Below are 15856 nucleotides of genomic sequence, written 5' to 3'. Positions count from 1 at the left end.
TAAATATTAATTAAGCACTGACTATGTGCCAAGCATTGATCAGATTTTGCATTATTCTTTTCCAATGCAAGTCTCCACAATGTATTAAGCCCAATTATAATTACAGAAAAGATTTTTAAAAGGGTAAAAAAAAATAATTTTTTTAAGTAAAAAAACATTAACTAGTTTTGCTCTTTAATAACCTTTCTCCTCCTTCCTATTTTTAGATGGCCCAGATTTACCTTTATCCTGTCAATCATGTTACTAAATCCCTAGTCCAGGTTTGGGTGGACTCATAACTCAGGTTTGATAAACTTCTATTCTGCATTTACATTTTCAATCTAAAAATATGTGAATGGGGAAGGTAAAAGTACAGGCACAGAAGCCCTTCAATCCATGACTTCAATTTGGGTTTGAGAGTACCCTATCCTGCTTTATTCCATACAATTCCAACTTTAGTTACATGTGATCAAGTAAATCTATTTTCTATTACTGACTGGAGATAAGCATTTGTGGGACTCTAATACATGAAGCACCCAGAAAGTACTTTACATTGGACTTTCTCAGTTAATCCTCTGATAAAATAGAAAAGCTTCATTACTCCCACTTTACAGATGAGGAACCTGAGGTTGAGATTCATTGTCCAGGATCCACAGATACAAGTGGCTCAACTGGGATCAAACATGACCTGTGGCTTCTCCCACATTGTCACACTATTCCTACTCTAAACTACTTGGTATAGGACTCTAGTATTACACAACTGTTCTATTAATATCCAACATCTGCAGAGTGCTTTGGCTTTCCTGTGTGACTGAATCCATTGCTTTGTGAATCCTCAGTAACTTTATGAGGAGAGAGTTCTTTCTGCGACCCCAGAAGGATTAAGTAACTCATCTAAGATCACACAGCAGTTAAAAGGCAGAATCCAGGCCTTCTAAGTCCTGGTCAAAAGCTGATTCACTACACTGACAGAGGAGTCACTCTCACTGCCAAGCCCACCCCTTCCTGTTAAGTCAAAAGCTTTTTCAAATCCTACCTTCTATAGGTGGCACGGTGTTGAGAACACAGTAGGTGCTAGTTCCGCAGAATACACTTTGGGAAACGCTCTAAGGAAACAGAAAATAAAATGTAAAACTAATCTTTGAAAAAGATATATTCTGGCTCTTCTGTGATATTCCTGACAAAGATGCAAAACCTGAATCTAATCATGAGGAAACATCAGACAAATCCAAAATGAAGAACATTCCACAAAATGACTGGCCTGCAATCTTCAATAGGGTCAAGGTCAAGAAAGTCAAAAAGGACTGAGAACTGTTCTGTATTAAATAAGACTGAAGAGACAACAGAATGTATCCCAAGGTTCAGATTACACATTTTTTTTTAAACAAAGGTCACTGCTGGGTCAACAGGCAAAACTGAAATAGAATTTGAGGATTAGAGGTAGAGATGTCTCAATATTAATTTCCCAATTGTGATTAATATATTATAGTAATGTTCTTGTTTTTAAAAAATACATAACAAAGTATTTGAGAATGACAAAATTATCAATTTATTCACAAATTTCGGGAAAAAGTTCTTTTCACTGCAGGCATATGATGGTTGCAAAACTTAAGATACAGCCAGGTGCAGTGACACATGCCTGTAATCCCAGCAACTCAGGAGGCTGAAGCAGGAGGATCTTAAGCTCAAAACCAGCCTGGACAACTTGGTAAGGTCCTGTTTCGAAGTAAAATAATAAGGGCTGGGGATGCAGCTCAGTGGCAAAGCGCTTGCCTAGCATGCATGAATCCCCAACACCACAAACAACTACCTAAGATTTGTGTGTGAGAAAAAGAACCCTGCTAGTGAACATTCATTATTTTTGTTACTTTTTTAAATGGGACACATATGTGCAGTACATAGAGTAAATTTTTACTAAGAACCAATGTTATATTCATTTTGCAGTCAATCAATATCAACATTATTAACCATTTCCCAGCAATATGCCCAACACCCAACTCATACAAAAGAATCTCAGTGCCAACCAGCAGTATAGAGGCTGGAACAATCAGGAGGAAGTCGGAAGACAGAGTCTTTGCTCTCAGGCTGCTTCAGTCAGATAAAACTATAGAGTTTTCATATTAAAATCTACACAAGGGTAACTTAAATTTTTTTTCTTTGGGTCTTGCCAGCCAATTATTTTCAGTCCTAATAACTTTTTTGTTTGGTTGTGGTATTATGTAAAATTTTAGATTATGCATCCTACATTATAAACTATCCATTTGTATACTTAGAAAACCAAAGATTGTTTACAAGTTCAGCAACCACCCTTAACATTTCTTATTTCAACTATGAAGAGTTCAGTTCTATCACTTGCTAGCTGTCCTTGGGAAAGTAACTGAACCTCTCTCTGTATTTCCTCATCAAAAAAAAAAAAAAAGACAAAGAGACCACTCTTGTCTTACAGGGCAGGACGGGGAAGTAAATGGAATAATACATTCCAAAGTACTTTAAATTCAAAAAGACCTAACAAATAAAATAAGTGATTGTTACTATGTTAATAAGGACACTCTTCAACAATTTACATTTTCTAAGAACAAAGTGAGGATAGCCTGAATTTTTTATGCCAAAAAGAATGTTAAAACCTGACTAAACTTGACTTCCATGAATTTTTAATTTTCCTCTCCCTTGCATCCATAGTCAAGTGCTTCAGAAGTCAAATTATTTTCAGGGTCCATATAATAAATCCTTCTCCATAAAATGCCTTCAAGCTACCAGGATAACCATCAACTCCTTAATTCTTTTCTGTTTCTGGAAAAATTCTTGTTCTTAGGCTTTTAACTGTCTCTCTTTGAGTTCATCAGCAGTGGCTACCTATAGTAATATGTGAATTAACAACCTGGGGCTGAGCACACTGTGCACGCTTGTAATCCTAGTGGCTTGGGAGACAGAGGCAGGAGGATCGGGAGTTCAAAGCCAGCCTCAGCAACTTATCAAGGCCCTAAGCAACTCAGTGAGACCCCATCCCTAAATAAAATATTTTTTAAAAGGGCTGGGGATGTGGTTCGGTGGTAAAGCACCCCTGAGTTCAGCCCATGATACCTGGGAAAGCATCTGGATCCAAGGATCCTCCCTCTGAACTATGGACTACCCTCAGAGAATGGGATGATAGCATGCAAAGAGGCTGATGTGACATCAGCAGAACTTGCCTTCCTCCGACATCTAAAGTCTCCAACAGCCCACTGCAACACAAAGGCAACATTCTCATACTCATACAGATTCTAAACTGAAACTTTTAGTTTATGATGCTAGGCCAAGTGTGTGTAATCCCTGTAATCCCAGTGACTCACTCCAGAGGATGAGGCAGGAGGATTGCAAGTTTGAGACCAGCCTCAGCAACTTAGCAAGATCCTGTCTCAAAATAAAAATTAAAAAGGGCTAGAGATATAGCTCAGTTGCTAAGTGCCCCTGGGTTCGATCCCCAGTACCAAAAACAAAAGTTTTATGGTGTTTAAAAAAAATCTTATATTCAAGAAGATATTTTCTGATATCCTATTACCAAAAGCAGACAGCAAAAGATGAAGCATTTTTCAAGATATCTTAACCATGGTCCCAGTCAAAATTTATGCTCAGTGAGACACGCTAATGAACAGCTTCATAAAAAAAGGATCTTCATACCCAAATTCAAAGTCTGATGACAAGTAAATCAGTGGTAAAATGTTCCAAATAACAAACAGGAAAAAGTAAGCATGAAAATAGTATCTATAACAAAAATATTGTGGACAAAATCAAGCATGCTTTCTTATAGCAGTGGTATAATAAAGTTTAACAGTTAATTTAACTAGGAAAGCAACTCACATAAGTTGAGAGTAAAATCTAGTAAGTCATCCTAACCTCAAAACCTCCAGGCTCTCACAACACATTAGCCAAAGCACAAGAAAAGTGGAAAGGGAATGGCTGCTTTTGAAGAAGATCTCCTGTGCTGAGCAGTGAGTGAGGGTCTTGCACAGGACCACAAACTGAGCATCGCTGTCACTAGATACCTGTCTGTAATACTGTGGTAACTCAGCCACAGAGGGAGGAGGCAGCCCCAAGTATCTGTAGAGCTGAAGTGGTCCATCCCAGTTCCCCAGTTCACTGTGGAGAAGTCCAGGCAAACCAGCCTCTCAGGACAACAGGGCAGACTGGAAAGGCACAAGCTTTCAAGTCAGAGAGATGTGGGCTTGCACCCTCCCTCATCTGTGGAAGTCCTGGGCTCTACTTGGCCAAGTCTTGCACTGGCCCATGCATTAGTCCATCAGAAAGCCTCTAGCGGCAAGGCTAGGCAGCCCTCTGAGTGCCTCTAGAGCAGCCTGTGTTTCTCTCCTTATTATAATTCCTTCCATTTGGTCTAAAATTATGAAAGGAGAACCTGCCACATGCCAGACACTGTTCTGGGAAATGGGATCCAGCAGTCAACAAGACAAGCAAGGGGCCTGGCCTGCCCACCATAGATGCATGTCAGAGGAGCAAGGCAGACAGTAAGTGGGATACTTTCTAATAGGGATAAATGTTACAAAGGAAACAGAAGAGTGATGTGCTACTATGAGAACTCAGTGGAACTTTTTTTGTTGTTCCTAAATGTACATCCATGGTGGGGTAAAGGAAATGCTTGATTAGAAGATCAAGAAACCTGAATTTCATCATTAAACAAATCAACAATTCTCAGCCTCAGCCAGTCATCTAGGGAGATTTTTTTTTTTTTTTTTTTTTTTTTTAATTCTGATGCCCAGACTGCAATCCTGACCAGTTAGGGCAGAATGTCTGGGGAGTGGACCCCAGCATTAATAGTTCCCAAGTGATCCCAAGATGTGAAATAAACAGTTGTGTGGCTCTGGGCAACTATGACTTTCCTGGTTTTCTCAAGAGTCAAATGGGAGGTTGACTTGAGCAGGGCTTCTCCAACTTTATGTGCATGCAGGTCATCTGAGGATCCTGTTTAAATGCGGGTTCTGATTCACAGGTCTGTGTGGGGCCTGAGAGTCTGTCTCTAAAAAGCCCCAGGTGATGCCGATGCCGTGATTCATGGACACACCTTGAGTATCAGGAACCAGATGATCAACCTAAAAAATCAGGAATTAGATAAATGGTCTAAAAAAAGATCCTTCCAGTCCTGACATTCCTTAACTGCATAATTCTATGAATTTTCAATAGGTTAAAAAGTACTTTTGTCTGCTAATACAGACTATAATACAAAACTACACTAAAATATCCAAGCAAGATAAATTAAGAAATACCATAGAAATAGTTAACTCAATTAAGTATAGCACCCAGTATCTGCTAAAAGTACCCAAAGGGAGATGCAGAAGACTAAAAACTATATTTTCAGCTTTCAGAAAGTACACTATCTAGTGGAGGAGACAACAATGAAAATGGAGTAATGAAAAAATAATGCATGGCACATTAAAGGCTAAAACGAGGGGCAGATGGTGGCAGTGTGGAAATGAAGTAACTGTTAATATGCTAAGGACAAACTCTTTGAAGGCAGGGGCTATGTTTTACTCATTTTGTCTCTCTTCAGGTCAGGATGTTACACTCAGGCACTTTCATTACATATGTACATAGTTTTTGGATGATGAATTACTAAAACAAAACGCTATATAATAAGAAGTGATAACAGTCTTTGGAATAGAAGAAGTATCATGATGAAAACTGTATTTACAGTTCGTTGAAATAAGGACTGAGGATGTTTAAGTCTCCACAGAGTACCTTTAAAGCTAACTAAGAATCCACATAGCTTATTAATTCAAAGACAGAGAGAGGCCATACTGAGTGCAATAAACCACTGTACCAATTACAAGTGATGCATTAAACATTTTTTGTCACTCTATCCTGACTTAGATTGATTCATGAAGTGCACAGCCACTGCACATAGCATTACATACAAATAATCAAGGCAGAATCTGAAATCCTTCACCCCTTTAGTAAACTCACCAGCCTTAGGCAGCATTCTAGGAGTGGTGTCTACATTAGTCAGGCAGCCTAACTCTAGAACAAACTGTATGATGGTGCAAATACCATAAATATTTAGTTCTAGCCTGTGTGAAGTCCAAAACAGATGTCCCCAATCAGCAGACAGCTCTCCTCTAAGCAGTGGCTCTGGCATCTGAGTTGCTAGGGGACTTTCTAGATCCATGACTCCTCTGCACTGAGCCAGATGAGAAAAAGGCACAAACCTGTGCACAAAGACTCTGGAAATAGGCCTGGAAGTGGCACACTTCTCTGCTCTCACTCCACTGAAGAGAATTGGGCCACAAAGCCACACCTAATGCAAGGGATGCTCGGAAATGCCTAGGAAGAGGAAGTAGGTTTGGGGACCAGCTAGCAGTCTCTACCCACTGCCATCTGTAAACTGTCTTTTACTTACAGAAAAGTCACTCCTTCCAGAAATGTTGAGTGCCAACCTACAACTCCACCTTAACTTCCAAGGCCATTCAGCATCTAGTTTTTGATCTATGATAAATCTTTTTTCTAACAAACTCAAAATCAGACTCTACCAAGGGCATCCTGAAGGCATGTCTGGCTTGTTCATCCCAGTGTCTCCAGTACTTAATTCAACATCTGGCATATAACAGGAGCTCAAATGTTTGTTGAACTTATGAAACAGTAACCCCATCCCAGCCTTGGGCTTTACCAAAGGTCTCCTTTTTTCTTTAGGCACTGCTCTCCCTCAACTAACACTACCCGAGTTGCCTCCTAGCTCTGGTACCCTGGACAACAGTTCTGAGGTGCTGAGCCTAAGTGTTCCTGCCACAGAGACAGGAGCAAATGACTGACAGCAAGATAGAAGCCAAGGAGTCCTGGTTTAGTCATGCTATAACTTTTTTTTTTTTTTCTTTAAAAAGAACAACAAGATCCCTTTTTTATTCAGGAAATAAGGGAATAGGACCAAAGCTATTTTAGACCCAGTTAAGGAAACTGAAATGGGGGATAGGCAATAGTGTTCAAGATACTAATGACTAATATAAAACTTCTTGATTGTGCACACACCTGCTAAATACAACAGCACAAGATCTGTCAAAAGACATGCTTTGGGGATACTCCATAAAACTGGGTTAATAACATCTGAGACAGAATAACCAACAAGTACCCCTAAGCAGCTTTATCCTTTTCCTGAATCACAAAAGGTCAATGGGAATATATATATATACCTAGTACAATACAAAAATATTTTGTGCTCATTATCTTTCCAAAAGTGCTGCCATACCATAATAACCTCACAACACTCCTGTGGGATAAAGTCAAAATGAAGGCAAGACACATACATTAAAAGGATAAGGTCCAGGTCCAGTAGGTAGTGCTACCTCCTCCTGGGGTGGGCAAAATTAAATAGTGAAATGGGAACCTCTCAGAAACTGGGGCCATTTTGGGCTTTTAAACTGAGTTCCACACCTAGATTCGAGTCCAAAAGCAAACAAGTAACTAGAACAGACCACAGAGCAGCTGCCAGTTTAAGCTCATAGGAACTAGTTCTAGAATACAGCAGCATGATTTACTGTCTGAGAAATCAAATCAATTGATTCACTACTACCAGATGTTCATGTAAAGTGTATTTAAAGTTATTTCAGAATTTTTTTTAAAAAATCTTTCCAGATATGAATCACAATCTCATTAGAATTCTCATAAATTTAATTTGGTCAGGAAGCCAGTATACTCAACAGTCTGAAAATAATAAAAGAGCACTTAATAAATGTCCCCATTTATACAAATACACATATTCCAATAGAACATATTCAGGAAAAAAAACTATTGAAAAAAAAAACTATTCAAGATTTTAAATTACATTGTTTTAGCAAGACTTATCGTTACTAGTACTAATAACAACAATATTTTTAATACCTCAGAAATAGAGAATAATCAAATATCAGCAGAATCAACCCAACAAATTAGGCCTCTATCTAAATTATATACACATAAAGCATTTTCGAATATAAAATCTAATTTTCATCCTAAAAGGTGGAAAAAGACATTAAACCTATTCCAGAAAGGGGGATGCCAAGGCACAGCTGGGGCACTTGGCCAGGGCAGCAAGCCAGGAAGGAACAGGTCTCCAGACCTGGCTCCCCACACCATCAGGGACTGTTTCTACAAGAACACAGCTCACTCCCTCAGAAGACAGGAATGCTCCTCCACAAAGAAAGCATCCAAAATTTAGGGCAGAGAAAAGAAACAGGCAGCTCTGACAGAAAGCCAAAGCAATGAACACATGGAGGAAAAGAGTGCAGCACGCAGTAAGCTAAGCTGGGCAGTGGGCGCCCTAAAGGTAAGGGGCTTGGGAACAGAGCCTGCTGTACAGGCCCAGCTGATGATCTTGTCTCAAGATTTCTGTGCTTCCCAAATAGTTTCTGTTCCATGCACCAGACCAACTATCACCTACCACTTCTGCCCACATCAGAATCTCATCAAAGGAGAGAACTGACACTGTTCCTCACAGCAGAGCAATGGGTCTATGCCAAGAAGATGGCAGCCGTGCTCCCCCTGAATGGAACACAGCTATGTGGGAGTCTCGCTCAGTCTGCACAGCCAGGACCAGGAAGGAAGCCAAGACATATTCCAAAGGCCAGAAGAGGTTGTCACAAAGTCCACGCACATCAGCTCACCCACTGTCCTGAGAATAAGAGCTCCAACCCACGTTCCTAGTTTGGTTACTACTACACTGCTCACAATTCTAACAAGCTTAATTATCAGGCTGCCAAGCCCAGAGATCAGAGGAAAGAAATCAGAAGAGGAAGACAGCTAACAATTGACACATAGGCAAACACAAAAGAATGACAAGGGACAGCAAGGAGAGACTTTCTATTTAAACATTAAAAAGGACACAAGGAGGGCTGGGGTTGTGGCTCAGTGGTAGAGTGTTCCTCTCACATGTGAGAGGCCCTGGGTTCGATCTTCAGCACCTCATAAAGATAAATAAAGGTATTGTGTCCACCTACAATTAAAATATATATTTTTTTTTTTAAAAAAAAAAAAAAGGACACAAGGACTTGAAAGGTGCTAGCAGTCTGGGACTGTTTGTCATAAAAGCAAATACTCCACTCAAAAGGCCCCCAAAGTATCACAATATTAAGTAAAGCCCAATTCAGTAACTTAATATACAACACAATGAACCCACGTTAACAAGGAAAATGTAAGTTAAATTTTACGTAAACTACCTGTCATATATAGGGAGAGATACAGTTTAATATCCTTTATTTGCATGTCACTTTACAAAAAATACTTCCATATGGATCACCTCATTTCATCTTCAACAAAAGCAGGGCAGACACTTTGAAAGGCCAGGAACCTTCTGGTGACTAATTCTACTTTAACAAAATAGATGGGTTTATTAATGGCAGTTATAAGATACTGTGTTAATTTGTCTAAAGGAGGGAAGTCACAAAAGGCAACTGTGCCCTTGTTTGGGGATGAAGGTAGAGGGCAGAAGGCTGCCAGTGAAGGGTCAACCACATGACACAGTTTAACTTTTCCCTGAAACTTCACTTCCAAATCTTCCCTCATGAGATGAGAACTCTCATCCTTCCATCTGCATCCCATAGGACCTCCATCTGAAGAACTGCCCTAATGCCTCCTGGTCCCATCGTCCCTTCCTATTGTGGTGGACAAACTTCATGATGTACCTATCACGATCCCCACCTTGTGAGGATATTGCCTCTGTGCAGTCCTCTACCCCTTGAGGGTGGCTGGGTCTGGAGATTGCTTCTCACCAGCTCACAAGAGCTACAGCAATATGGGGCTGTCACTTCTGTGACTGAACAGCACAGACTATGACTTCTATCTAACTAGCTGACTCTCCCTCAATGGCTCTATGAGAAGCAGCGATGTGGGAGAGGCCCACAGGAACTGAGGGTGACCTCTGGCCTGCAGCCAGAGAAGCCAAGGCCTTAGTCCAATAGCCCACAAAGCAGTGAATCCCTCCCCAGCTGAGCTTTCCCATGACAGCAGCTTTCAGAGGCAAGGGTACCCCGATGCTGAAGCCCATGGAGCCCTGAGGCTGCAGCCTTAGCCACACCCTTCTGAAATAATAAAGCTGTACTATTTTTAAGGTGAACAATTTTAAGACACTTACTTACGTTTATGGTCATTTGTTACAGCACCAATAGGTAATTTATACACACACAGCCCACCAGGCCCCCTGATTTTGTTTCTTAACTTCAACTTGATCAATCATTTCCACCAGTGATCTGCATATAGCATCAAAATTTCTGAAAGAATCATCTATCCTATCCCTATGCCTTTATTCTCTCAACTCACTGTCAAACTGACAAAACCAATTCCTTTTCCTTAGTCTTCTGTCTACTTTATCTCTTGGCAGCATTACGACTAATGCCCCATCCCCACACTCTGCATCCCGCTGTATATTCTTATTTGCTTACCACTCTGCCCATTCTTTCTCAGCCTCTATTTATCCTCAACCTCTGGTCACATCTAAATCTAAGAATCCACCACGTTTCTGCCCCTAAGCCCCTTCTCTTCTCCCATGGCCATCTCACTCACTCCAAAGAGTTCTTCTAATGCTTTTGAAATGAATGACTGATTCACTCATTCAAACACAAGACTTTGTTATGGACACAGTGACCCAATCATGAGCCAGCAAAACAAAGCCACTGCTTTCATGAAGCTTACTCCCACCAGGGCATGCTGGCACATTTGTCTGCCCCTCCAAATGGACCCACTGCCCTTTTCCACTCTGCCCTTGCCCAGGGGGCCAATCTCACAGACCTTAGCACCAGGGTTCCCTTGCCCTCTGAGAATATCAAGGAGAAAAAGGAGACAGGTTGATACAAATGACTCCCTAGTCCTTGACCCACATTTCCAATGTCATGTTGTACATACATTTTCTGAAGCTACCCATTCACATCTAAAACAGAACAAGATACTTTTTCATATAGTCTGTCCAAAATATCTCTCCTGTGTTCCCTAATTCACGTTTGGTCTCACCAAACTCCCAGTTCTTGGAATTTAAAATCTAGGAGTCATCATCCCACAAGGCCCACATTCAATCACTTACAAATTGTGCGTTTGAGAGAGGAACAAACACATACACAACTCAGTCACACTAGCTCTTTCTTCAGCCTGACACCACACAGAACTCTTGCCAGGAGTGACTTTCTCCGGACTCTAGTGCTTCCTGTTCACTCATTCACTCACTCAACCAATATATACTTACTACGCCCAGGTCCTTCAGTGTCTGACCTCTCAAAATGAATGCCTAACTGAGGAAGAAACAGAAGCAAGCAACTCCAAAAGGAACTAAAATGTTATGACCAGGAAACCCAGAGTGCTCTGGTAAAAAAGGAAGGGTGCCCAATCCAGTCTGGAAAGAAGTAAAGCCAAGGAGCATCATCAAGAGCACGTGTGAGCTTAGTATCTGTGTTCTGAAGGAAGGCTACCTCCCACATTAAGCAACAGCAGTGTGCAAGGCCTGCAACCACGAAGAAGTAGGAGACCCTGACACAATCAGACACTAAAAAACAGCATGCTGTGTGTGGGGCCAAGTTGTGTGTGTGTGGAATGGAGGAAGCTTAAGAGGCAAGCTGGTGACCCAAGCAGCACCTTGAAGGAGAATCAGCTTTATCCCATCAGTGGATTAAAAAAAAAAAAAAGTAAAAAAAGTTCTGAGAGCCTCTCCCTGAGCAGATGACAAGCAGTTCCTCAGGCGGCCTTCACAGGCCTGCACCTGGGCCTACCTGCTCTTCCAGGCCTATCCTTCCATCAAGCTCTTTGCACTCTAGCTGCCCCAAGCCCTTTCCTGGCATTTCCTTTGCTCCTTTTCCTCCTGGAATTTCTCCTCCAACTGTCAATGTTACCAAGTCAAATTCCACCTCCTCCAAGAAGACGTTCCAGCTCTTCTGAGAACCTCACACCAGCAGTCTGAGCTGCCTCAGTCAGATACAGCCACACCAGCCCCACTTCTGCCCAACAAGCTTCTGGATTAATTTAAGATGAAGTAATGAAGTGAATCCTGACATCAATGACTAGGGAAAATGTTCAGAAAAATATTGTTTGCCAGTGCTGCATTTCTAAGTAGCCAATCCTAGAAGCTCACAAAGAAATAACTGTTTCTGAATTATAAGAAAACAACCAATCAAAAGCCCTAGATTCCTGCATGTTTTCATGTGAGAGTATCTTTAAATAAAAATAGCTAGTAAGTAAGCAAGCTCAGAAAGATCAGATAACCGCTCAGTCACAAGGCACTTAAGGGGCAGAGTAAAAGACCATAGCCAGGTCTTCAGACACTCTTTCCCAAAAGCTGTACACAGCCAGAATGGACCCAACCATCTCCACACATCTCACCAACCAGCTCACTCAATCACCTGGAATTTCCTTCCCTAATTCTTCCCTCAAGTAATCCCCATGTTCCTCCACAGTTGTGCTGCTCACAAAGCCCCCAACCTCTCACTCAGTGAGTCAATCCCATGGTAATGCACCACACTGCCTTCACACCTCACCTTCGGGACATCACATCCAGCTGTTATCTCACATGGCATCCTGATTAAGGTGGGTCTCCCCATTAGCTCCATGAGGACAGGGGCTGACTCTGTCCTTCCATGCCTGGCACAAATAGGCATTTTGTTATTATTTGTTGAGTACACAAAAACTCAAAAACACAATAATAACTGATGTTCACATGGTGCCTTCTGATACCTCCAACAATAAGAACTGCATGAATTTCAACATCACAATTTTAACATATTCTGACTCTTTGATAATTAAATATCCATACATGTAATCTGCTAATTTTCTTAGCAGAATGTGTCTTAACCAAAACAGTCTATCTTTTTCTACACAGGCATGGCATCAGCAAACTTTCACATCAAAAGAACACAAACATCAAGAAGTCACCCTATGATACTGGCACAAAAACAGACATGAAGACCAATGGAACAGAACAGAAGACACAGAGACAAACCCACATAAATACAATTATCTCATACTAGAAAAAGGCACCATAAACGTTGGAAAAAAAAAAAATCGCCTCTTCAACAAATGGTGTTGGGAAAACTGGAAATCCATATATAGTACAATGAAATTGAAACTCTCTCTCTCACCCTGCACAAAACTCAACTCAAAATGGATCAAGAACCTAGGCATTAGCCAAGAGACTCTTCACCTACTAGAAGAAAAAGTAGGCCCAAATCTCCATCATGTTGGCTTAGGAACCAAATTCCTCAACAAGGCTCCTAAAGTGCAAAAAGTAAAATCAAGAATCAATAATTGGGAAAGTGTCAAATTAAAAAGCTTTCTCACAGCAAAAGAAACAATCAAGAATGTGATTAAGAATGTGAGAGCCTACAGAATGGGAGAAAATCTTTGCCACCTGCACCTCAAATAGAGAACTGATCTCCAGAACATACAAAGAACTCAAAAAACTTCACACAAAAATAAATAAATAACCCAGTTGATAATTGGGCAAAGAAACTGAACAGACACTTCAGAGAAGAAATACAAATGGTCAACAAATATATGAAAATGTATTCAGCATCTCTAGCAACTAGAGAAATGCAAATTAAAACCAGACTTGAAGTTACATCTCACTCCAGTCAGAATGGCAACTATCAAGAATACAAATAGGGCTGGGGATGTGGCTCAAGCTGTAACATGCTCGCCTGGCTTGCGCGGGGTGCTGAGTTCGATCTTCAGCACCACATAAAAATAAAGATGTTGGGTCCACTGAAAACTGAAAAATAAATATTAAAAAAAATTCTCTCTCTCTTCTCTCTCTCTCTCTAAAAAAAAAAAAAAAAAAGAATACAAATAATAGAGGCTGGGGATGTGGCTCAAGCAGTAGCGCGCTCACCTGGCATGCGTGCGGCCCGGGTTCGATCCTTAGCACCACATACAAACAAAGATGTTGTGTCCGCCGAAAACTAAAAAATAAATATTAAAAAAAAAATTCTCTTTCTCTCTCTCTCTCTTTAAAAAAAAAGAATACAAATAATAAATGTTGGCAAGGATGTGAGAGAAAAGATTCACTCTTACTCTGCTGGTGGGATTGCAAATTGGTGCAACCACTATGGAAAGTAGTATGGAGATTCCTTAGAAAACTTAGAATGGAACCACCATTTGACCCAGTTATCCCACTCCTTGGTATATACCCAAAAGATAAAGTCTGCATACTATAGTAACACAGCCACATCAATGTTTACAAAAGCTCAATTCACAAAAACCAACCTAGATGCCCTTCAACAGATGAAAATGTGGTATATTTACACAATGGAATATTACTCAGCTATAAAGAAGAACGAAATAATGGCATTTGCTAGTTAATGGATGAAACTGAAGACTACTGTGTTAAGTGAAATAAGCCAATCCCAAAAAATCAAAGGCCAAATGCTCTTTCTGATATGTGGAAGCTAACACATAATAAGTGTGGGGGAGGAAAGAACAGAAGTTCACTGGTTTAGACAAAAGGGAATGAAGGGAAGGGAGGATGGATGAGAATAGCAAGGACAGTAGAATCAATCAGACGTAACTTTCCTATGTTCATATATGCATACATGATCAGTATTCATGAAACTCCACTTTGTGTATAACCACAAGAATGGGATCCTAATTAGAATAAGTTACTAATACTCCATATATGTATAATATGTCAAAATACACTCTACTGGGGGCTAGGGATGTGGCTCAGAGGTAGAGTGCTTGCCTAGCATGTGTGAGGCGCTGGGTCCACACCACATAAAAATAAACAAACAAAATAAAGCTATGGTGTCCATCTACAACTAAAAAAAAAAATACACTCTATTGTCATGTATATCTAAAATAATTTTTTTTTAAAAAAAGAAGAAGAAGAAGAAATCACCTATGGGCTATATGGGCAGCTAGCTGCTCTCCTAGAACCTACAAAGTCCAATTTCAGCCTGACAGTGACTACAATGCTCACCGAGGCAACTTTCTGTATTAGAAAAGTGAAACAGGGCTGGGGATGTGGCTCAAGTGGTAACACGCTCACCTGGCATTCGCGGGGCGCTGGGTTTAATCCTCAGCACCACATAAAAATAAAATAAAAATGTTGTGTCCACCGAAAACTAAAAAAGAAATATTAAAAAAAAATCTCTCTCTCTCCCTCTCCCTCCCTCCCTCCCTCTCTCTCTCTCTCAAAAAAAAAAAAGGTGAAACAATTGCATGTTTTTAAGGTGAGATACTGGGGTTAGCCAGGAGTTTCTCAACTTATAGATTCATAAAAAGGATTTTAACTCCCCAAATACATAATAGATTAAACATAATCCCAGTAGTCTTTTTTGTACAAATTGACAAACTGCAGTCACAAAGATGGAGATTAACAAGTGTCAGCAAGGATGTGGAGATACTGGAACCCTCAGGCATCACTGGTGGAATATAACATAACACTGTTACTATGGAGAACAATTTGGCAGTTCCTTGAAAAGGAGAACACAATAAACACACTACACAGCAATTCCGTGCCTAGGTATCTTACCTAAGACAACTGAAAGCATTTGTCTACAAAAAAAATTGTTCTTTAATGTTCATAGCAAATTTTTCATAAGAGTCAAAAAGCAGAGTACTCAAATGTCCATCAATTGGTGAGTGGATAAACAAAATGTGGTATATCCTTACAATAAAAAAAAAATTCAGTCATAAGAGAAATTAACTAATGATGCGTGCTACAACATGAATGATCTTTGAAAACATTATGCCAGGACCAGAAATGTAGCTCACTTGCCTAGCATGGGAAAGGAATTGGGTTCAATGCCCAGCACTGCCAAAAACTGAAAAGGGAAGGGGGAAAAAAAAAAAAAAACTTCTTTATGTACTGGGTGTATAGTTCAATGTCAGAGCACTTGCCTAGTATGCACTAGGCTCTGGGTTTAAATCCCAGCACTGAAAAAAAAAAGAA

The 15856-nt window shown here is 40.3% G+C and overlaps 1 protein-coding gene across 12 annotated transcripts in view; it reads right to left on the bottom strand.

Moving 5' to 3' along the window:
* The window catches only part of Camta1 (calmodulin binding transcription activator 1), a 764822-nt gene that overhangs the window by 734515 nt on the left and 14451 nt on the right, over nt 1-15856 (bottom strand). For all 12 annotated transcript variants that reach the window (XR_011708728.1, XR_003584460.2, XR_003584461.2 and 9 more), the window contains exon 2: nt 1016-1085. Coding sequence is in view for 2 of the 12 variants with exons in the window: in XM_027947479.3 (XP_027803280.2) it covers nt 1016-1085 (70 nt within the window). In the remaining 10 variants the exon portion in view is untranslated. The remainder of the gene's footprint in view (nt 1-1015; nt 1086-15856) is intronic.

Source organism: Marmota flaviventris, chromosome 10 (assembly GCF_047511675.1).
Source record: "Marmota flaviventris isolate mMarFla1 chromosome 10, mMarFla1.hap1, whole genome shotgun sequence".
NCBI classification, from domain to species: Eukaryota; Metazoa; Chordata; class Mammalia; order Rodentia; family Sciuridae; genus Marmota; species Marmota flaviventris.
This window is presented reverse-complemented; position numbering and strand designations above follow the sequence as displayed.